Source organism: Trachinotus anak, unplaced genomic scaffold, assembly GCF_046630095.1.
Source record: "Trachinotus anak isolate AG129_WGS33_773 ecotype Australia unplaced genomic scaffold, CSIRO_AGI_Tana_v1 ptg000023l, whole genome shotgun sequence".
NCBI lineage: Eukaryota > Metazoa > Chordata > Actinopteri > Carangiformes > Carangidae > Trachinotus > Trachinotus anak.
Genome location: NW_027273874.1, coordinates 8,897,017 through 8,920,112, shown reverse-complemented (window position 1 = coordinate 8,920,112; position 23,096 = coordinate 8,897,017). Strand labels below are relative to the sequence as shown.

General features: G+C 38.8%; 3 protein-coding genes across 5 annotated transcripts; 1 reads left to right on the top strand and 2 right to left on the bottom strand.

Annotated features, from left to right (window-relative positions):
* Positions 1-525: 525 nt before the first annotated feature.
* On the bottom strand, positions 526-8,599 carry LOC139607037 (low affinity immunoglobulin gamma Fc region receptor II-a-like). Of its 2 annotated transcripts, XM_071459602.1 has the most exons (8): positions 8,054-8,599; positions 7,885-7,944; positions 6,873-7,133; positions 6,519-6,764; positions 4,957-5,109; positions 4,275-4,319; positions 3,968-4,042; positions 526-1,355 (listed from the first exon to the last, which is right to left on the bottom strand). In XM_071459602.1, exons 1-8 carry the CDS (start codon positions 8,082-8,084, stop codon positions 1,273-1,275), a joined length of 954 nt encoding a protein of 317 aa, XP_071315703.1. In that variant the 5' UTR covers positions 8,085-8,599; the 3' UTR covers positions 526-1,272. The 2 variants fall into 2 exon arrangements, with proteins under 2 accessions (XP_071315703.1, XP_071315704.1); XM_071459603.1 differs by lacking the exon at positions 526-1,355 and having other exon boundaries at positions 4,943-5,109.
* Positions 8,600-8,753: 154 nt separating this feature from the next.
* Positions 8,754-12,919, top strand: LOC139607022 (butyrophilin subfamily 3 member A2-like). Of its 2 annotated transcripts, XM_071459570.1 has the most exons (7): positions 8,754-9,155; positions 9,523-9,638; positions 10,437-10,778; positions 11,297-11,575; positions 11,664-11,771; positions 12,290-12,660; positions 12,694-12,919. In XM_071459570.1, exons 2-7 carry the CDS (start codon positions 9,530-9,532, stop codon positions 12,724-12,726), a joined length of 1,242 nt encoding a protein of 413 aa, XP_071315671.1. In that variant the 5' UTR covers positions 8,754-9,155; positions 9,523-9,529; the 3' UTR covers positions 12,727-12,919. The 2 variants fall into 2 exon arrangements, with proteins under 2 accessions (XP_071315671.1, XP_071315670.1); XM_071459569.1 differs by having other exon boundaries at positions 8,757-9,155; positions 12,290-12,919.
* An 820-nt stretch (positions 12,920-13,739) lies between these two features.
* Positions 13,740-16,934, bottom strand: LOC139607068 (low affinity immunoglobulin gamma Fc region receptor II-a-like). Its single transcript, XM_071459679.1, has 3 exons — positions 16,754-16,934; positions 16,400-16,645; positions 13,740-14,354 (listed from the first exon to the last, which is right to left on the bottom strand). Exons 1-3 carry the CDS (start codon positions 16,797-16,799, stop codon positions 14,212-14,214), a joined length of 435 nt encoding a protein of 144 aa, XP_071315780.1. The 5' UTR covers positions 16,800-16,934; the 3' UTR covers positions 13,740-14,211.
* Positions 16,935-23,096: the final 6,162 nt, after the last annotated feature.

The following is a 23,096-nucleotide window of genomic DNA, read 5'->3' as shown; positions in this document are numbered from 1 at the left end:
CTTGAAAGAGTCACATAAGGTGACTCTCATGTGTGCAATCATCTGACCATCACACGTCATGCAACTTTTTTTTTCACTTTTTTTTTGATGTCAAAAACAACAATAACATTTTGTTTCAAAATGAAAAGCGAGAAACAGCACAGGCAATGGCAGAGAGCATAAAAGTCAAGGATTTCAGAGGGAAAGAAGCAAATCTCAATATGCAGTTAAAGGAAATGGAGAACGCAAAGATGAGGTAGAGGTGATCAATCTATCAATGGATCACAAGAAGTATCTGGAAAAACAGATCTCTGACCTTGGATTACAACTCCTCAAAGTTAAGAAACAGAGATAAGAAGAGGAGTCAGATGGTAACACCATCAGAATATCAAAAATCGTATGAAATACAGAGGTCAGTAATCTAAGAAGGAAGTGACAGATGGCCCTAGAGGAGAAAATTAATTAACGACTGGGTGAGAAAAAGGAGAAGAGAGAAAAGAAACTCCAGTCAGACCATTTAGGCACATAAGTACAAACCACAATAATTTCAGCTGTCAGAAAACAAACCGACAGCAGCAGCTGAAGCAGAGACAGGATGAACCGTAAGGCAACTCTCACTTACTGAGCTGAAGGACGGCTGTGCTCGTTTGTTTGCCACAAACTACAAGGACCTCTAGTGGCCGTGAGCTTTGTCACAGCTGTCTGGGAAAGTAGTGTGATTGTTGTAGAGCCACAAAACCTCACAGGAGGCCACTGTCAGTAACTGTGACCGTAATCTGAACCTAAAAGAGAGAGCTTTACTGAAACATCAGAGATGATGATGACAGTGAATAACTTCTCATTAGGTGATTTACTTTTCATACCAAATCACACATTTATTATAATAATAATAATAATAATAAACTTATATTTATACAGCACTTTTCTTCAAAAAGTTACAAAGTACTTCACAGAAAAATAGAGACAGAGAAAAGAGAAGGCTGAAGAGAAGGAATGTGATAAAAACAGAGTAGAACAGCATGAATTAAAACATGGTCGTCTTCCTCTGTTGCACACATAACAGAAAGTCTCCTTCAGTCAGATGTCTCTGCTCTCAGTAACCTGCCCGAGATACAACGATTACAGCTGTCAAGGTGATCGGAACATGAACACTCGTGTTTTTGCCAAAGCATTTGAACTTAAGATCAATTAAGATGCCTTCTCATAAATATAACAAGTTGTAGTTGTCTTCATAGCAAAGCAGAGACGGCATTAATATAGAGCAAAGGAGACCAGTGTTACCCTCAGTCGGGACTAATCGATTGTATAATAGAGGTGATCCTCTTCTGAACCCGCAGACCAAACTGGTGACGCTGAGCAGCTGGATACTCCCGGTTCTGTTTTGGAGACAAATCTCAAAAAGTTGAATGAAATGCAATTTGAAGTTTCTTGACTGCACTGTAACAAAATGTTGGGAGGGTGGGAGATTCTGATGGGAGCCAGGGTTTTATTTATGTATTTATTTTTCCCAATCAAAATACTGTTTCAAACTATTCTCCATAAATACAAGAATAGCATTATGATGCAGAAACAATCGATTTTTAATGTAATTACCTAAATATTCATTCATTTATAGTGACTGATTAAAAATGCTGGGATCAGTCTATGAAATATCCATTAACAACAAAATCCAAACTCCCTCTGAGTGGCTACGGTGTCCTCAGTGATACAGCTACAGACTTGAAAAGGTCGAGTGAAAACTGAGGGGATCCCAGCTCAGTGGTAGCACCTCTTCATGGTCGGCATAATTGTTAAGGCTCAGCCAGGCTTAAGCTGGGTAAAGAGGTAAATGCAAGGACTTGTCCTCATCTGACAGAGAGATGATTAGAGAGCCTGAGACAGACATAAGCTATTAAACCCCCACGTAAATACTGCCTGGTTATGTCTGGTTGCCTCCTGCTGCTTGGGCCATTTATTTTTCTATTAAATATTTATTTCCTGAGACACACCGTCCTCAGCTTTGATTGTGATTTTATATCATTACTATGCAGATGATACCCTAATTAATACTCGGTCTAAACATTAGAAATTCAACACTGGCCTTGTGCAATGAAGTAGGACATTACTATTAATTACTAAAAAAGCTGATCCCTCTGTTTAAACAAAACAAAAATGATGAACTACCTTAATTTCCTAACCCCTGACCCTTCCTCGAATCTTAAACCTAACCACAATGGTGTTAAATGAAATGCAAAAAGCTCAAAATGCAGTGACATGATACACAAAATGTCCTTAAATGTGCATGCTACATTTATGGAATCCAATGAGATCGTGTTACCTCCTGGACTTTTTATTGTAATGCAGGTGCATCTAGAACAAAATGTACCTGTGAGAAAATAAAGGTTGAACTTTACTAAATGAGTCCACTGCTCACAAGACTGGCCACATTGGTTATAAAATTCTGCCCACCTGTTCACCTACCCCACAGCTAATGAGGCTGCTATAGTTTAGAGTGCTTGGTGTCTTGATAAAAATAGATGTCATAGCACAGCTGCATTGTCGCGTGGTATTTTCATGGTGGCTCGGAAACAGCCTGCAAGAGCTGCTGCACGTTGAACTTTAGGGCTCGTCTGCTTGTTTCCATCTGTTGGTTTCTCACATGGTTTTTATCTGAGATGCTAAAGAAGAAGCTCAAACTGTCACCATGTGGGTAGCCTCTGAAACAGACACAGCCTAACACACGTTAAACAATGAACTTCTCAAAATGCTCTATGAATGGCAGATGAATAGTTCCGTGGTTCTCACCATTTCAGAGCTCTGACTGTTCAAAAGCACAGCTACAAGCTTCAACTGAAGGGAGGTCAACGTTAGTACTGAGTGATATATTTTTCATTTAATAGTTTTTATATTATTATTCAGTGTTCCTTGGTGTCAAGTAAATTACATTTCTTCTTCCTGGGTTTTGTGATGACAGAATATGTTTACATTTACAAAATTAAAATCATGTGTGCCCCTCAGTTTTTTTTCCTTTCTTTACATTGCAGTTCTAAGATTGACAATGCACCGATCAAGAAGACCATAACTCCTGTCGCCTACAGCTTTACTTTGTGTGACAGGTAAGACTCTCTTAAATGCAACATTATAAAGTATTAGTTTGTGGTGTCAAAATGTGTGAGGCACTTAAATGAAAAAAAAATAACTATTCTTTCTGTTTTCCCTCCTGATTTTCTGCTCTCTATCAATGAGACTCAAGTGTATAAAAAAAAAAAAAGTGAAGGTATCTGAAGACTTTCTGAAGCCACTGCACACAGTTATACAGAAAGGAGCGAGGACTGGAAGGAGACGTTGGGTCACCTGTCCGAAAAGTCCACCAAAACAAGATAAGTTCAAAGTGTGATGGCTGTCAATAATCACACATGTAGATCTATGCTGTGTTTGTCACAATTACCACTTCCTACAATGACGAGCCAACTTTGAGCATATTTGTGTTAATAATTGCAGTGGTTTCTTTATTTTTAGTCCCTGTACCTCTGACACTAACTTGATGTTTTCTAGATTGAAGTAGTCCCTCCAACAGCAGCAGAGCCACCAACAAAACAATGAGACTCCCTTATTTGTATTATATGCTACACTTATAATGCCCTTTATCATGAGTAATGTACAAAATGCTCATAAAATCTATAACATGATGCTTATTTTACCATCTCATTAATGTGCAGTTACACTTCACACTTCATGTGTCTGCCTCACATCAAAATTATGTTTAAAGTTGGCAGTTGACCACAGAAAGTCTATTTAATGTCAGCAGCAGCTCTCATAAGCCTCCAAACTGACATATTATGTTCACAATACCAAAACCATGTTTTTGAGGTTACAGTAACCTTGACCTTTGACCTTTGACAACCAAAATCTAGCCCAAGTGGACATTTGGATGGACGTTCATACACCAGCGCGCTGGAGCGGAAGCATTAAATGAAACATAATTGAATCATTGACTTCAGTGATGTACCTGTGTCCATCTTCTTCATTGTGACAACAGTGTATGTAACATTGTTGGGATCAGATACGATTGCCTCTCGACATCCTGAAACATTAGAACATTTTACTATTACCATTTATCTCAAAAGGAAAAATGATACCTCAGTAAGCAGTGTTGGAAAATTAGTTGTTGGCTGTTGATAGACTGATTTTTCTGTTAATCCCTTTTGCCAACATGTTCAAAGACACAAAATCAACTGTCATTAACTTATATTTTATTAAAGTAGTACTTTGTAGCAGCAAGATAGACAGATAGATCTTGACAAAGTGATACTCGCCTGGGTCTGATCCTGGTGTTGGCGTCTCAAAGGAAGGGCGTGAAACTAGATGGTTGAAATGGAAAGAGAGATACAATTTACAAACTAATAGGAAAATTACACATATGGTTGAGTTATCATCATCAAACGTCCAGTGGAGTCCAAAATCATGCATCAAAAATACCTCTGCTGATACAAAACAAACTGGGCTGGTAAAAGCTTTGTACACTGCAGCTTCATTGTTGGGATTTTCGTGAAAATTAAAACCACTTGTCACTCTCAAATGTCAGTATTGAACAATTCTGTAAACCCTTGATTATGTTCAGCAACAGCCTTTTTTAATATTGGTGCTTTCTATAATATCTGCACATATGAAAGATGGTTGTGGCGAGTAAAATGTGTCTGTAGTTAGTTAATAAAAATGTCTGTGATGAGACACAAACTCTGGTGTTACATGTTCAACTATTCTGACTTGAACTACAGTATATATATATATATATATATATATATATATATATATATATATATGTACATATATATGAACAGAGCTGTGGCAAAGCAATAAACCCATGGACATATTCATGCTAGCTTGCAAGCTCTTGCTAACCATAACGCAAATGTGTTTTAAGGAATCCACTCCACATGAAAGAAAGTACAGCTTCAACTTGGGTGTAACACTTACTACTTACTTTATTTTCTGTACCTTTTTGTTTCCGATAGTGAAGTAGCCCCACCACCAACAGCAGCACAGCCACACACAAAATGGCGACGACAACAGGTAAGAGGATGGAGAACTGAACTGAGCCAGGGGGGGGAGGATGAGGAGAAGATCCTTGATCCTGTTGAGGTGTTGTCTCTTGAGGTTTATATGGTGTTAACATGAGAAAATGTGTCTGAGTTCAGGTGTGATATCTCTCATTGTCTAAAACTGTCTCCACAGAGACAATAAACTCTCTCAGGTCAAAATATGTACAGATATGTGATGGAAGAGATTAGTTTGTTGGAAAACAACATTTGCTCTGTCAGGATCAGGTCCTGATGATTGCAGTCTGAGTTTTAGCCATGCTATCGTCCCAGCTCCACAGATGGCTGTGGTGGGCTTTCTGTTGGTCCACCATGGACAGAAATAACTCATCAACTATCAGATGAACTGATGAGAACATTTATTGTCTCCATATCCTCATTTGCTTTTCTTCTGGCATCACCCTCAAGACAAAAGTGACACTTTTATCTCTAGCAATGCTAAAAGCAAAAGACCTGTTTGTGACATGTACATTATACTGAGGGGAAGATGAGGGGAAGGCTGAGGATGTTCATGAGCTGCTAGAAAGATGACCGTATGTGGACCTGATCCTAACGCTGTAGAAAACATGCTTTTTTTTACACTTAATACAACCCTGTTTCCAAAAAGTTGGGCCACTGTGTAAAATGTAAATAAAAACAGAATGTGATGATGTGCAAATCATGTAAACATATATTTGATTGAAAATAGAACAAAGACAACATATCAAATGTTGAAACTGAGAAACGTCTTTGTTTTATGAAAAAGATGCTCAGTTACAAGCTGGATGGTCCCTCTCCTCTGCAGCCTGGAAGACGCTGTGTCCATGATTTCCAAAGAGAATATAAAAACTTTGATTTGCCACACCAGACGACAGTTTTCCAGTTTGCCTCAGACCATCTCAAATGAACTTGGGCCCAGACGTGTTGTTGGCATCAAATTCCAACTGAGAATATATTTGTAATAAAACAATAAAATGTCATCATTAAACATTTGATATGTTGTCTTTGTTCTCTTTTCAGTTAAGTGTGGGTTTACATGATTTGCAGATCATCTCATTCTGTTTTTATTTATGTTTCACACAGTAGTCCCAACTTTTTTTTATTATTAGTATTATTATTATTATTATTAGTATATTTATAGTTACATCTTTTACCAAAATTTAAGTTTATGCACTGTTATGCAAATGGTTTGTTTGTCCACTTGTAATAACTTTGCGGCCAAACACTGGGCCCCGGCCCGAAGGTTGGGAACCATTGCCTTTATGAATGTGACATTTCTCTGAAAATGAAATTGTAGGACAACTTTAAAAGTAAAAATATTTGTGTAACTATTCTAAATCTTTAAGCACCAAGCTATAACATGAAGTAAGATAAAAGCATTTACAGGTTGGTGCTTGTTATACTTCTATGTGCTGTAAATTTGCAGCAGTCAGGTACAAAGCAGCGTCTTTGGTTAATGTTTGAAACGTTACTGTGTCTCACCTCTGACAGTCAGCCAGCTCTCTGCTGACTCTCCTGCTCCAGAGATGCTGCACTTGTAGAGTCCTTCATCAGACCTGGAGACACCAGAGAGGGTCAGGCCTCCTGTATCGCTGCCCCCCAGGGACAAGCCATCTTTATAGAATTCAGTGGTGAGTTCAGAGGAGGACATCTTATTCATGCAGCGCAGAGTCACGTTATCTCCCTCCATCACAGGAAGAACTGGACTCTCCAGGATCACTGAACCAGCTGAACAACACAGGTTTGGAAAAATAAAAGCATCTTGTTATGAAGTGTTTTTTATGTTGAAAATATGTTCGCAACCCTTGTGTAGTTATTGTTTCACTGTTTGCATACCAGTGACAGTGATGTTGACAGTGGTGCTTCTCTTCACTCCTCCCATTTCACACCAGTATTGTCCACTGTCAAGTGTTACGTATGCAGTGTCAATTTTACAGGGTCCTGTTGAAATCTCCCAGGTAGAAGCACATGTTTTAACAACTCCTTTGACCTTCCTCAGCACTCTCCATCCAGTCAGGCCCTCCAGCCCCTCACAGCTGACAGCAATGGACTCATGCTCAAAGTGCTGCTGTCTGTTTGGAACAACCTGAGGAAAGGCTGCATCTCACACAGTCAGAAAAGGAGAAACTGCACAATAAAAAAAGAAAAGGTAATATTCTGACTTTTTTTGCCCAAATTAAAACAATTGAGTAACTTTGCTGTGATGCATGATGAAATAAGTTTTAAAAATCTTATTTTAGCCATTTAAAGGTCCCATTTTCTACACTTCTCCTGTGCTTTATTTAATATGCTGATGTCCATAAGAAGGAATTTTGTGGTTTTAAGAACCAAAAACCATCTCAGAGTAGTTTTACATCTCCTCTCTCAGGCTTTTCCCCATGGAGCTCTAATAAGAACAACTCACTGAGCCAAATCAGAAGAGATGATTTGATACTTTCACAGTATTAATATAGAACCTAGATCTGCTTTATAAGAAAAAAAAATCTACCTTTATGCTGTATGTGACCTATTTTTCATTGTGTACACAGCAACATTAAAATATTATATATATATATATATATATATATATATATATCCTCATATAGATTTTGAAATTAAAATTATGTCTTATTTTCACTTGTATTAACCTTAAAGAATAGAATTCTAAAATTCTCATTACCCCACAATTCTCTGTTTTGACTCCAGTTGTTCTTGTTATTAAAACTATGTTGAAATGTAAATATCAAACAGTTACATTAACGTGCCCTAGCTTTTAAATAGAGGTGTCATTTATGAATGCAGCAGGTTTACATGAACATCAGAATTCTATATTTATCTATGAGTAACTGGTCATCTCTTTGCAACTTACCAGCTTTGTGAGAATAACTGAAGTGAAGTTGCACAGCCAGTGGCAGCAACACATTCATCACTGGAGAGACAAAGGAAGAAAGCTGGATGTCGGATTTATCAAAATGTCTGTAACATTGGCTCCATCAGTGGTTATTTCAGTATATTTTAGAGACACACTCAGTACTCACTCAGTCCGAGGCAGAGAGCTGTGACCTCCATGTTGTCTTGCTGATGACTGTTTGAGCATCAGACTGACATAAGATATAATAGGTAAGAACTTCCTCTTCCTGTTTTTCATCGGGTAAGTGAGGGAACAGCAGGTTTGAGGTTTCTGAGAGAGAAAGACACAGCAGCTCTGAATTTAGATCCTAAAAACAATTTAAAAAGTTTATGTACAGTCTCACCAGGTGGCGCCAGAACAAATAAGATGATGAATAAGAAGTAAAGTAATTGTGAAACCACACTCTGGACGTTTTACTGGACACCAGGAAGCTTTAAGGCCCATAGTGAAATAATATACAAATGGATAATACTAATGGTAAATTTCTCATCATAACCATCAATGTGAGAGATCCTGGTTTGAATAGTGTGCCGCAGGGGTGACATATTTTTGTTTATTCATTTATTTTTCTGTTTGCTTACCACAAACCAGCATGCACGAAAGACTCAGCTCCACACACGCCCCTCCTCTTAGTTAGGGGCGGAGTCAGGCACTGCCAAGATGGCGACAGTGGAGCAGCCCACTCTCAGCTTCAGAACTGCTCTTCAGAAACCTGTGGGTCACGTCATGGAGTCAAACCTCCACTTACTCACTCATGATTAAGTCCTGCCTCTGCAGTAAAACACATACACATGTATTTTAACCAACCACTATTTAACCATTTATATGTTACTGTAGTATTTTACACAACTGCCAACCACTTTATAGTAGGCAGCAGGTGCAAAGTCCAGCAACAACTGGTAAAACGGTCCATGAATAAACACATAAAAGAAAATGAAAGGACAAGGACAGACATATTTTTATTGTGTAAGTACACTGAACCAACACTGACCTTTTATATATTAGGTTTTCAGTCACTCTGGTGTTATTAGGAGTTGCTTTGAGTGACTTGACAATTGCATTGTTGATGCAGTCTAAAACTCTAAGAGCAACCATTCATTAGGAATTCAAAGGAACTATAAAGTAATTACAGAAGGATGAAAGTACGTTTTTATTGTGGGCTGTAGACTAGACTCTGACCCTGCAGCTTAGTTTCCTTTCAGATGAGATGACACTTTGACTCACAGCAGGTATGTAGGATTTTTACATGAAACACCTGTTTAACAAGTTAAACTACAGTTTGCTTTGTTCATACACATCTGTAGCTTTTTTAGTGGCAATCAGATGTTAGCAACACATTATGTACTGTATAATGAAAGCAATGGCCAATTAAACTGAGCCATGATACACATTGAAAATCTATGTAAAAGCTTCTTGCTAACATTTTACCTTGTTTTCCTCACATTTGCCCTCTTGAAATTCTACTCAGTCCTGTTTTAACCACAGTGTTCAATTCTGTTTTATTGGAGTTACTAATACAAAATGAAATCACATTGTTTAAGAGTTTAAAAACAGAAAAACCAACAGTGTGGTCATTGATTTTTTTCTTTTCCACAGCTACAGGATGATTGACATGGAGAACAGACTCCTATTGAAAACTCAGCTCAGTGACTTCAGTGTTTCGATTTTGCACCACACTGTTGTTCTCCTTCTCCTAACACACTCTTGTGGAGGTAAATTACACATCATCAATCAAAATCACAAAATGGTAAAAGCTGTTGTTAATGTGTGATGGTAAAAGGTCGTGGTCAGACTTCATATGTAATATCATTACAATATCATAGTGTAACTGTGGAGTCAGGACAGATGATTACACACTATGACTTTAAATGTTTCCATCAGATCGGGTGTGTAAGGTTCTTTTAAAGCAGTGTTGCAATTGGTTACACTGGCAAATCCATTCATCAGTGATGAACTGCACAGATCAGAGACTAAAGAGGCAGCACAAGCCGAAGACTTCAGAAGCATCAATATTAGCTGATTGTGTAAGAATAACAGGAGCATTACTTTACATTCAATACTTACATTCCTAAAACGCAGGCAAAACACAGGCAACTAAAGCACTTGTTTCAGGTTTGGGAGTTTCTGAGTCAGTTCACAAACTTTTCTCTCTTCTCTATAAGTGTAATGTTACACTACATTTAGCAAGTCACAGATACATTTTTATCATATCACATAACTTAAATAAGAAGTATATACACAGTGGGTTACCTCACCAGGAGACATGTTTTGTGTCTTTAAATCTTGGTCAAGGTTATGTGCTGTTGTCCTGTAATTTCTACCTTTGGCCACCAGGGGTCACTGTTGTTACACTGTTACACACTGTAGTTCTTAGTTTAACATAGTGAAATTAAAAAATCAAGACTGACTAATGTGAGGAAAGTAGAAAATATGATCTTCTTGTCAGGATATTATATTGAACCCAAAACTTTATACATTAGTAAAAATATGAAGAGTCTTTTTCCCCTTAGGTCAGTCTCAGGTGATCAGTCCACCTCAGCCAATCGTGGCAATGGTTGGTGATGACATCATTTTACCATGTCACCTGGAACCTGCTGTGGATGCCGTTGACCTGACTGTGGAGTGGGCGAGACCTGACCTAGACCCTCGATTTGTCCATTTGAGGCGAGACAGGGTGGATCTGCTGAATGAGCGGCATCCATCGTACATGAGCAGAACGTCACTGTCCACCACCAAAATGAAGTGTGGAGACATTTCACTGAAACTCTCCACAGTTAAACTCTCTGATGCAGGAATGTACAACTGCCTCATTCCCAAATCTGGATCTGAGTCTGTGGTTGAGCTTGTTGTAGGTGAGTTGGTATTCACCCATTTTTAAGAAAGCGTGACAATCATCCAGGAAAGGTTCAAATGCATAAGAGAGATGAGAGGTAGAGGTTTTACCTGAGATGTGAAAGCAAAAAAAAATTGAGGACATTTATATCGAAGGATATTGGGTTACTTTGCTTAACCACCGCCACGCTGTGCACCTGGGTAAGCACTACAATGAATAAATGGTATCGTAAGAAGGCTTTGAATTGTCTGATTACATTACATGTGTTTGATGGTACCTATAAAAGAATGAGGGCTGACCATGTGACAGTGATGTATGTAAGTATATATATTGTGACACATGACATAACCAGATGAGCACCAGAGGGCTATCAGAGCCAGATAGGTGGGCACCTGTGCTGACCACATGGGCGTTTGTGCCAATCCAAAAAGGATCTTTGGGTGATCAGAAGAACTCTTATTTTGACCAGTTAAATGATCACATTTTCTGATTTTCATTCCAGTGGCAACAGATTTTGATATTTTTGCTCTCTATTAGGTTCGGTCTCGTCACCTGACATAGAGATTTCCATAGTCAGCAACAGAGTGATGTTAGACTGTAAGTCTAAAGGCTGGTACCCAGAGCCGGAGGTGTTGTGGCTGGACGGTGAGGGAAAGCTCCTCCCTGCTGCACCTACAGAGACAGTCAGAGGTCCTGATGACCTCTATACTGTCAGCAGCAGAGTGACTGTGGAGAAGAGACACAGCAACAGCTTCACCTGTAGAGTCCAACAGAAGAACATCAACCAGACCAGAGAGACACACATTCATGTTCCAGGTAGAAAAATGGTTCAAAATACAATGATGCTACAACTGATAGTATCAGATTCATGTAAATGCTACTTTTGTTCCGTGTTTTATTTCAGGTGATTTCTTTGTGGCTCCATCTAGTTCTTCAGTTCGCATCACCATCAGCCTGGTTGCTTGCTCTATGTGTGTTCTTATGGTTCTCATTGTTGCGTGGAAAATCAACAGTAAGTCACAAATTCATTGTACTTCTGTCAATGTCAACTTACTTTCGACCCTCACATATGTTCACAAGCTGTGGGTAGTGATGGACATCATGAGATTGTGGACTGAAGCGAGTTTCCTTCGGAAGGAGCTCAGAATAGAGTTGATGCTCCTTCATGTTGAAAGGAGCCAGTTGAAGTGGTTCTGGCATCTGATTAGGATGCCCCCTTGGCACGTTCCATTGGAGATCTTCCGGTCAAGTCCAAGTGGTGCAGGACCTCAGGGTAGGCCCAGAAGAAATTGGAGAGATGTCTCATCTGGCCTTGGAACATGACGAGATGTCTGAGGACGAGCTGGAAAATGTTGCTGGGTAGACGGATGTCTGGACAATAATTCTTGCAGTAGCCTGAATGTAACATATTCATTCTGTGCTTTAATGTACTGTTTGCTTTACAATCGTTCCTCTAAAAGTCAAAAGCACATTAACACATAAGATATGAGCTTCATCTAAATGCACTTTTATGCTCCTGTGTTCACACAGGAAACAAGTTGCTTCAGGATAAAACTCAACTGGGAGAGTTTCAGAGGACTGAGGAGGTGATTGAAAAGGTGATTTCAACACTGACAGAACAGAAGATGGATCTGAAGAACCAGAGAGAACAAGTCACCTCACTAAAGCAGGAGCTGAGGATACTGATGGAGACAGTCACGAATAAGGACCTGCGTAAAAATATCAGAAAGGATCTTCAGAGGAAAAAGATGGAATATAAGAAACTGTTACCAAACACAGATAAACTACTGGGGGCAACAGAAGACATGATTATGAAAATGACAGAAAGGAAGGGAAAACTTGAGAAAGAAAAAGAACAAATAAATAAACACCCGAAAGAGACAGAGAAAGAGAGAGACGAGGTTCAGAGGAAACTTCAGTCACAGACAGAAGAGGAAACAAGTGATGCACCAATCAACGACCCTTAGTTTAACTCACACAATTTAATTTGTTCAGGTCAGATCTCAGCTGATCAGTTATCATTAATCTCTGTGACCAGCTCTGTGACCTTTGTTTGATCTCAGTGTAAAATAACCCAACATCCCATAGGTCACATGACTTCAGAAACACAAACATATGAGAAAAAGATAATGAGTGTTCTGAGCAGCTTCTTTTTATTGTCTTTTTTATTCATCATTTAGTTGCATATTGTCTTTCATGTGATGTGCTATAATACTTGTTGTACATTCATGATACTGTAAAAGGAGTTAAGTCATTGAATATTACCAGATTTGATGTTTTGCTCTGATTCACTGAGATGTTCTGTTTGTGTCAGATCAGAGTGAACACCGCCCTCTGGTGGTGAGATCAGCTCAAAGCTTAAAAAGGGACAAAACTGCTGGTCTGCATCAAAATCAACAGATCATCAGAAGTTACAGTAAAACAAATTAAATCATAAAGGAATGTAAAAATGAAACTTTGCATATATTAAATCTACAAATGTCTTTGTTTGACCTCTGAGGATCTTTAGTTGTCATGCAACAAATTACAGTGCATTATTATACTTTATCAAAAATATGGCGCAAAGTTAATTTATATGTGAATCAAAGGAGCTCAAGGTGTCTTGAAATCAAAGCAAAGTCAAACAACAAAACTGTAACCGTCTCTCCAGCTGTGCCTTAATATTCAATCATCATCACAGTCATTATTATCTTTGGATCAGTTATTAACATGACAGTTGTCAAGTCAAGTCACTTTTATTTACATCCACAAAAATGACAAATCACTAATTATTCTTAACTTATTCTAACCAACCTAACCCTACTACAGCCTAATATTTAATCTTTTATGGCCACATGCTGGTTTAAATATAACAAAACTGTTCATTATAAGGTAAAATAAATAAAATTTCATTCATATCACTAGAATTCATTATAGCAGAAATACTGGTCTGCAGCAGTTCATAGGCCCTGACAACACAGAGAAGTTTCAACCTAATTTATTCCTCAATTTAGACCCAGCTTTGTGGTCTTACTCTGAAAGTCTGATGCTGCTCACAATAGAAAACATCTACAATGTCTGTTATCTTCTTATGTGCTTTTCTGTTAGAGGCTCCAATTCTCACCAGCATCTGTAGCATCTAAAGTAAAAGAAGACACGAGATACATGTTTTTAATCAGGGGCCTACGTGGTTTTGAACCTTTTACTTTCAGCCAGTGTGAGAATAAACATGCAGGGGAAGTAAGTCTAACAGCTTCTGTAGCTATTTTACCTGATGAGAGCTGCACAGTGTTTGTGGTCTCACAAGAACCACAGTCGCACGTGTTTATAAAACCCACCAGCAGACAAGCTGCTGAAGCAACGAAGGGCTCAGGTTAAAGGTCAGTAGAGATGATGGGGCTGATACATATGAAAGTAAAAATACACACGTGTTTTGACAGTTGCCTTTACATGTGAGTGGGTGTCAGTTATTTTTATATCACTTTGAGCTTCCCACAGTGAAGTAGTCCCACCAGCAGCAGGAGCAGAGCCACCATTAAAACAGTGAAAACCGTCCTCAAGACGAGGTAAATGTGACAGGAGCAGTCTGAGGGAGGAGCGGTCTGAGGACAAGGCTCTGTGTGGTAAAGACAAGAGAGGGGATGTGTTGTTACATCATGAAACATGGTGCTACATTATAATGTATGGTATTCAACCATTCTAGCAAATAATAAACATGTAGAGAAAAAAATTACAAGATCAATGTCCATGTTGTCTGAAGATGAAAATATATTTGTTGAAAAGAAAAGTCAGGTCACATAGGGAAATATATTTTAAAATGTTGAATTAAAACTGAAAGAAGTGATCAGATGTTGAGATAAGTCCATCAGCACTGAGCTGACAAGGCCATAAATATGGTCAAAGTATTTCACAGCGTTAATAGATTTAGCAGAAATTAAGCAAGAATGACAACATCTACGTATTTGAAGGAGCATTTTGAGAAATACGCTTTTTGGCTGTCTTGATGAGAGTTAGAAGATCCTTGATCCTGTTGAGGTGTTGTCTCTTGAGGAGTGTTTTCAGCAGCTGTACATGCTGTTAACATGAGGAACTGTGTCTGAGTTCAGGTGTGATATCTCTCATTGTCTAAAACTGTCTCCACAGAGACAATAAACTCTCTCAGGTCAAAATATGTACAGGTATGTGAAGGAAGAGATTAGTTTGTTGGAAAACAACATTTGCTCTGTCAGGATCAGGTCCTGATGATTACAGTCTGAGTTTTAGCCATGCTATCGTCCCAGCTCCACAGATGGCTGTGGTGGGCTTTCTGTTGGTCCACCATGGACAGAAATAACTCATCAACTATCAGATGAACTGATGAGAACATTTATTGTCTCCATATCCTCATTTGCTTTTCTTCTGGCATCACCCTCAAGACAAAAGTGACACTTTTATCTCTAGCAATGCTAAAAGCAAAAAACTGCTGTAGAAAACATGTTTTTTTTTTACACTTAATACAACCCTGTTTCCAAAAAGTTGGACCAGTTTGTAAAATGTAAATTAAAACAGAATGTGATGATGTGCAAATCATGTAAATATATATTTGATTGAAAATAGAACAAAGACAACATATCAAATGTTGAAACTGAGAAACGTCTTTGTTTTATGAAAAAGATGCTCAGTTACAAGCTGGATGGTCCCTCTCCTCTGCAGCCTGGAAGACGCTGTGTCCATGATTTCCAAAGAGAATATAAAAACTTTGATTTGCCACACCAGACGACAGTTTTCCAGTTTGCCTCAGACCATCTCAAATGAACTTGGGCCCAGACGTGTTGTTGGCATCAAATTCCAACTGAGAATATATTTTTAATAAAACATCTGAAGAACTAGATTGAATATGTAATAAAATGTCATCATTAAACGTTTGATATGTTGTCTTTGTTCTATTTTCAGTTAAGTTTACATGATTTGCAGATCATCTCATTCTGTTTTTATTTATGTTCTACACAGTTTTTTGTTGACAGGGGGACGTCACTTGTCAATTCACTGCTTTCTCTTGACACTTTCCTTTTACCTCCTCCTGTTGCTAACCAGTGTAGCCAGCCAGGCTTATCACAGGTCTTACTACGAGAAAAATGTGTTTTTCAACACTTTAATGTTTTTAAATATATCTAAATATTTAAATTATATATATAATTTTATTTAAAAAACATATATATTATATTATATACTTATTATTATTATTATTATTATTATTATTATTGTTGTTGTTGTTGTTATTATATAATTATTATTACATGTTTTTTATACTTCAAAACATTATTTATAGTTTTGTTATTAGTATATTTATAGTTACATCTTTTACCAAAATTGTGGTGTTACAAATGGTTTGTTGGTCCACTTGTAATAACTTTGCGGCCAAACACTGGGCCCCGGCCCGAAGGTTGGGAACCATTGCCTTTATGAATGTGACATTTCTCTGAAAATGAAATTGTAGGACAACTTTAAAAGTAAAAATATTTGTGTAACTATTCTAAATCTTTAAGCACCAAGCTATAACATGAAGTAAGATAAAAGCATTTACAGGTTGGTGCTTGTTATACTTCTATGTGCTGTAAATTTGCAGCAGTCAGGTACAAAGCAGCGTCTTTGGTTAATGTTTGAAACGTTACTGTGTCTCACCTCTGACAGTCAGCCAGCTCTCTGCTGACTCTCCTGCTCCAGAGATGCTGCACTTGTAGAGTCCTTCATCAGACCTGGAGACACCAGAGAGGGTCAGGCCTCCTGTATCGCTGCCCCCCAGGGACAAGCCATCTTTATAGAATTCAGTGGTGAGTTCAGAGGAGGACATCTTGTTCATGCAGCGCAGAATCACGTTATCTCCCTCCATCACAGGAAGAACTGGACTCTCCAGGATCACTGAACCAGCTGAACAACACAGGTTTGGAAAAATAAAAGCATCTTGTTATGAAATGTTTTTTATGTTGAAAATATGTTCGCAACCCTTGTGTAGTTATTGTTTCACTGTTTGCATACCAGTGACAGTGATGTTGACAGTGTTGCTTCTCTTCACTCCTGCCATTTCACACCAGTATTGTCCACTGTCAAGTGCTACGTATGCAGTGTCAATTTTACAGGGTCCTGTTGAAATCTCCCAGGTAGGACGACATGATTTAACAACTCCTTTGACCTTCCTCAGCACTCTCCATCCAGTCAGGCCCTCCAGCCCCTCACAGCTGACAGCAATGGACTCATGTTCAAAGTGCTGCTGTCTGTTTGGAACAACCTGAGGAAAGGCTGCATCTCACACAGTCAGAAAAGGAGAAACTGCACAATAAAAAAAAATTGAAATATACAGTTGTGTGAAAAAGTGTTTGCCCCCTTCCTGATTTCTTATTTTTTTTGCATATTTGTCACACTTAAATGTTTCAGATCATCAAACAAATTTAAATATTAGACAAAGATAACACAAGTAAACACAAAATGCAGTTTTTAAATTAAGGTTTTTATTATTAAGGGGGAAAAAAAATCCAAACCTACATGGCCCTGTGTGAAAAAGTGATTGCCCCCCTCTGTTAAAACATAAATTAACTGTGGTTTATCACATCTTTGGAAAGCTGAGTTCAAATTCTCTAGCCACACCCAGGCCTGATTACTGCCACACCTGTTCTCAATCAAGAAATCACTTAAATAGGACCTGCCTGACAAAGTGAAGTAGACCAAAAGATCCTCAAAAGCTAGACATCATGCTGTGATCCAAGGAAATTCAGGAACAAATGAGAAACAAAGTAATTGAGATCTATCAGTCTGGAAAAGGTTACAAAGCCATTTCTAAAGCTTTGGGACTCCAGCGAACCACAGTGAGAGCCATTATCCACAAATGGCGAAAACATGGAACAGTGGTGAACCTTCCCAGGAGCGGCCGGCCGACCAAAACTACCCCAAGAGCGCAGCGACGACTCATCCAAGAGGTCACAAAAGACCCCAGAACAACATCCAAAGAACTGCAGGCCTCACTTGCCTCAATTAAGGTCAGTGTTCATGACTCCACCATAAGAAAGAGACTGGGCAAAAATGTCCTGCATGGCAGAGTTCCAAGACGAAAACCACTGCTGAGCAAAAAGAACATAAAGGCTCGTCTCAGTTTTGCCAGAAAACATCTTGATGATTCCCAAGACTTTTGGGAAAATACTCTGTGGACTGACGAGACAAAAGTTGAACCTTCTGGAAGGCGTATGTCCCATCACATCTGGTGTAAAAGTAACAAAGCATTTCAGTAAAGGAACATTACACCAACAGTAAAATATGGTGGTGGTAGTGTGATGGTCTGGGGCTGTTTTGCTGCTTCAGGACCTGGACAACTTGCTGTGGTAAATGGAACCATGAATTCTGTTGTCTACCAAAAAATCCTGAAGGAGAATGTCCGGCCATCTGTTCGTGACCTCAAGCTGAAGCGCGCTTGGGTTCTGCAGCAGGACAATGATCCAAAACACACCAGCAAGTCCACCTCTGAATGGCTTAAGAAAAACAAAATGAAGACTTTAGAGTGGCCTAGTCAAAGTCCCGACCTGAATCCGATTGAGATGCTGTGGCATGACCTTAAAAAGGCGGTTCATGCTCAAAAACCCTCTAATGTGGCTGAATTACAACAATTCCGCAAAGATGAGTGGGCCACAATTCCTCCACAGTGCTGTAAAAAACTCATTGCCAGTTATCGCAAATGCTTCATTGCAGTTGTTGCTGCTAAGGGTGGCCCAACCAGTTATTAGGTTTAGGGGGCAATCACTTTTTCTCACAGGGCCATGTAGGTTTGGATTATTATATTTTTTTAATTCCCCCTCCCCCCACCGCCCCTTAATAATTAAACCTTCATTTTAAAAACTGCATTTTGTGTTTGCTTGTGTTATCTTTGTCTAATATTTTAAATGTGTTTGATCTGAAACATTCAAGTGACAAACATGCAAAAAAATCAGGAAGGGGGCAAACACTCTTTCGCACAAATATAAATATCAAACAGTTACATTAACCTGCCCTCGTTTTTAAATAGAGGTGTCATTTATGAATGCAGCAGGTTTACATGAACATCAGAATTCTATATTTATGAGTAACTGGTCATCTCTTTGCAACTTACCAGCTTTGAGAATAACTGAAGTGAAGTTGCACAGCCAGTGGCAGCAACACATTCATCACTGGAGAGACAAAGGAAGAAAGCTGGATGTCAGATTTATCAAAATGTCTGTAACATTGGCTCCATCAGTGGTTATTTCAGTATATTTTAGAGACACACTCAGTACTCACTCAGTCCGAGGCAGAGAGCTGTGACCTCCATGTTGTCTTGCTGATGACTGTTTGAGCATCAGACTGACATAAGATATAATAGGTAAGAACTTCCTCTTCCTGTTTTTCATCGGGTAAGTGAGGGAACAGCAGGTTTGAGGTTTCTGAGAGAGAAAGACACAGCAGCTCTGAATTTAGATCCTAAAAACAATAAAACATGTATATTCAATTCAATTTTATTTGTAGAGCGCCAGATCATAATATGCATCTCAAGGCACTTTACAGGGCAAGGTCAAGACCTTACTTGAGAGAAAGAGACAGGTATATGTACAGTCTCACCAGGTGGGGCCAGAACAAATAAGATGATGAATAAGAAGTAAAGTAATTGTGAAACCACACTCTAGACGTTTTACTGGACACCAGGAAGCTTTAAGGCCCATAGTGAAATAATATACAAATGGATAATACCAATGGTAAATTTCTCATCATAACCATCAATGTGAGATATCCTGGTTTGAATAGTGTGCCGCAGGGGTGACATATTTTTGTTTATTTATTTATTTTTTGTTTATTGATCCTGTTTGCTTACCACAAACCAGCATGCACGAAAGACTCAGCTCCACACACGCCCCTCCTCTTAGTTAGGGGCGGAGTCAGGCACTGCCAAGATGGCGACAGTGGAGCAGCCCACTCTCAGCTTCAGAACTGCTCTTCAGAAACCTGTGGGTCACGTCATGGAGTCAAACCTCCACTTACTCACTCATGATTAAGTCCTGCCTCTGCAGTAAAACACATACACATGTATTTTAACCGACCACTATTTAACCATTTATATGTTACTGTAGTATTTTACACAACTGCCAACCACTTTATAGTAGGCAGCAGGTGCAAAGTCCAGCAACAACTGGTAAAACGGTCCATGAATAAACACATAAAAGAAAATGAAAGGACAAGGACAGACATATTTTTATTGTGTAAGTACACTGAACCAACACTGACCTTTTATATATTAGGTTTTCAGTCACTCTGGTGTTATTAGGAGTTGCTTTGAGTGACTTGACAATTGCATTGTTGATGCAGTCTAAAACTCTAAGAGCAACCACTCATAAGGAATTCAAAGGAACTATAAAGTAATTACAGAAGGATGAAAGTACGTTTTTATTGTGGGCTGTAGACTAGACTCTGACCCTGCAGCTTAGTTTCCTTTCAGATGAGATGACACTTTGACTCACAGCAGGTATGTAGGATTTTTACATGAAACACCTGTTTAACAAGTTAAACTACAGTTTGCTTTGTTCATACACATCTGTAGCTTTTTTTTTTAGTGGCAATCAGATGTTAGCAACACATTATGTACTGTATAATGAAAGCAATGGCCAATTAAACTGAGCCATGATACACATTGAAAATCTATGTAAAAGCTTCTTGCTAACATTTTACCTTGTTTTCCTCACATTTGCCCTCTTGAAATTCTACTCAGTCCTGTTTTAACCACAGTGTTCAATTCTGTTTTATTGGAGTTACTAATACAAAATGAAATCACATTGTTTAAGAGTTTAAAAACAGAAAAACAAACAGTGTGGTCAGTGATTTTTTTCTTTTCCACAGCTACAGGATGATTGACATGGAGAACAGACTCCTCTTGAAAACTCAGCTCAGTGACTTCAGTGTTTCGATTTTGCACCACACTGTTGTTCTCCTTCTCCTAACACACTCTTGCGGAGGTAAATTACACATCATCAATCAAAATCACAAAATGGTAAAAACTGTTGTTAATGTGTGATGGTAAAAGGTCGTGGTCAGACTTCAGATTTAATATCATTACAATATCATAGTGTAACTGTGGAGTCAGGACAGATGATTACACCCTGTCATAAGCCAGAAGCATCAATATTAGCTGATTGTGTAAGAATAACAGGAGCATTACTTTACATTCAATACTTACATTCCTAAAACGCAGGCAAAACACAGGCAACTAAAGCACTTGTTTCAGGTTTGGGAGTTGAACTAACTCCCAAACCTGAAACAAGTGCTGTGACTTATTCGTGACTGTCTCCATCAGCATCCTCAGCTCCTGCTTTAGTGAGGTGACTTGTTCTCCCTGGTTCTTCAGATCCATCTTCTGTTCTGTCAGTGTTGAAATCACCTTTTCCACATGTTGCAGTTCCTCCTCAGTCCTCTGAAACTCCTCATCAAGTTTTGCCTTTGCTGTGTCCAAATACTTCATTTTCTCACTTTCTGTCATGAGATGCTCTCTGGCTCTTTGTTCCACCATCAGAAGGTGAAGTTCTGTGTTGTTGCTCAATGCCGTCGTCCTCGTCTCTCTTTCTCCCAGTTGAGTTTTATCCTGAAGCAACTTGTTTCCTGTGTGAACACAGGAGCATAAAAGTGCATTTAGGTGAAGCTCATATCTTATGTGTTACTGTTCTGTTGACTTTTGGAGGAACAATTGTAAAGCAAACAGTACATAAGCACAGAATGAATATGTTACATTCAGGCTACTGCAAGAATTATTGTCCAGACATCCGTCTACCCAGCAACATTTTCCAGCTCGTCCTCAGACATCTCGTCATGTTCCAAGGCCAGATGAGACATCTCTCCAATTTCTTCAGGGCCTACCCTGAGGTCCTGCACCACTTGGACTTGACCGGAAGATCTCCAATGGAACGTGCCAAGGGGGCATCCTAATCAGATGCCAGAACCACCTCAACTGGCTCCTTTCAACATGAAGGAGCATCAACTCTATTCTGAGCTCCTTCCGAAGGAAACTCATTTTGGTCACTTGTGACCAGTAATATAATAATAATAATAATAATAATAATAATAATAATAATAATAATAATAATAATAATAATAATGAACATTAAGTTCAACATATCATCATAACATCATATCACAATAACCATCAAAGTAACAGGGTTAGTAAGTTGAGAAGTACAATGAATTTGTGACTTACTGTTGATTTTCCATGCAACAATGAGAACCATAAGAACACACATAGAGCAAGCAACCAGGCTGATGGTGATGCGAACTGAAGAACTAGATGGAGCCACGAAGAAATCACCTGAAATAAAACACGGAACAAAAGTGACATTTACATGAATCTGATACTATCAGTTGTAGCATCATCGTATTTTGAACCATTTTTCTATCTGGAACATGAATGTGTGTCTCTCTGGTCTGGTTGATGATCTTCTGTTGGACTCTACAGGTGAAGCTGTTGCTGTGTCTCTTCTCCACAGTCACTCTGCTGCTGACAGTATAGAGGTCATCAGGACCTCTGACTGTCTCTGTAGGTCCAGCAGGGAGGAGGTTTCCCTCACCGTCCAGCCACAACACTTCAGGCTCTGGGTACCAGCCTTGAGACTTACAGTCTAACATCACTCTGTTGCTGACTATGGAAATCTCTAATAGAGAGCAAAAATATAAAAATCTGTTGCCACTGGAATGAAAATCAGAAAATGTGATCATTTAACTGGTCAAAACAAGTGTTCTTCTGATCACCCAAAGATCCTTTTTGGATTGGCACAAACGCCCATGTGGTCGGCACAGGTGCCCACCTATCTGGCTCTGATAGCCCTCTGGTGCTTTATCCATTTGTGGTGCTTACCCAGGTGCACAGCGTGGTGGTGGTTAAGCAAAGTAACCCAATGTCCTTCGATATAAATGTCCTCAATTTTTTTTGCTTTCACATCTGCATTTGAACCTTTCCTGGATGATTGTCGTGCTGTCTTAAAAATGGGTGAATACCAACTCACCTACAACAAGCTCAACCACAGACTCAGTGCCAGATTTGGGAATGAGGCAGTTGTACATAGGACTTTAGAAACACAAACATATGAGAAAAAGATAATGAGTGTTCTGAGCAGCTTCTTTTTATTGTCTTTTTTATTCATCATTTAGTTGCATATTGTTTTGCATGTGATGTGCTATAATACTTGTTGTACATTCATGATACTGTAAAAGGAGTTAAGTCATTGAATATTACCATATTTGATGTTTTGCTCTGATTCACTGAGATGTTCTGTTTGTGTCAGATCAGAGTGAACACCGCCCTCTGGTGGTGAGATCAGCTCAAAGCTTAAAAAGGGACAAAACTGCT

Excerpts from the sequence above, each read along its gene's own strand:
- LOC139607037 (XM_071459602.1), bottom strand. The coding sequence starts at position 8,084 with ATGGAGGTCACAGCTCTCTGCCTCGGACTGA. Across the intron at positions 7,945-8,053 it reads AGCTCTCTGCCTCGGACTGA|TGATGAATGTGTTGCTGCCA; the intron begins GTGAGTACTGAG and ends TTGTCTCTCCAG. Across the intron at positions 4,320-4,956 it reads TCACTATCGGAAACAAAAAG|TTTCACGCCCTTCCTTTGAG; the intron begins GTACAGAAAATA and ends TCAACCATCTAG.
- LOC139607022 (XM_071459569.1), top strand. The coding sequence starts at position 9,530 with ATGATTGACATGGAGAACAGACTCCTATTGAAAACTCAGCTCAGTGAC. Across the intron at positions 9,639-10,436 it reads CCTAACACACTCTTGTGGAG|GTCAGTCTCAGGTGATCAGT; the intron begins GTAAATTACACA and ends TTTTCCCCTTAG. Across the intron at positions 11,772-12,289 it reads TGTTGCGTGGAAAATCAACA|GAAACAAGTTGCTTCAGGAT; the intron begins GTAAGTCACAAA and ends GTGTTCACACAG.
- LOC139607068 (XM_071459679.1), bottom strand. The coding sequence starts at position 16,799 with ATGGCAGGAGTGAAGAGAAGCAACACTGTCAACATCACTGTCACTG. Across the intron at positions 16,646-16,753 it reads TGTCAACATCACTGTCACTG|CTGGTTCAGTGATCCTGGAG; the intron begins GTATGCAAACAG and ends TGTGTTGTTCAG. Across the intron at positions 14,355-16,399 it reads GAGCTGGCTGACTGTCAGAG|AGCCTTGTCCTCAGACCGCT; the intron begins GTGAGACACAGT and ends TTTACCACACAG.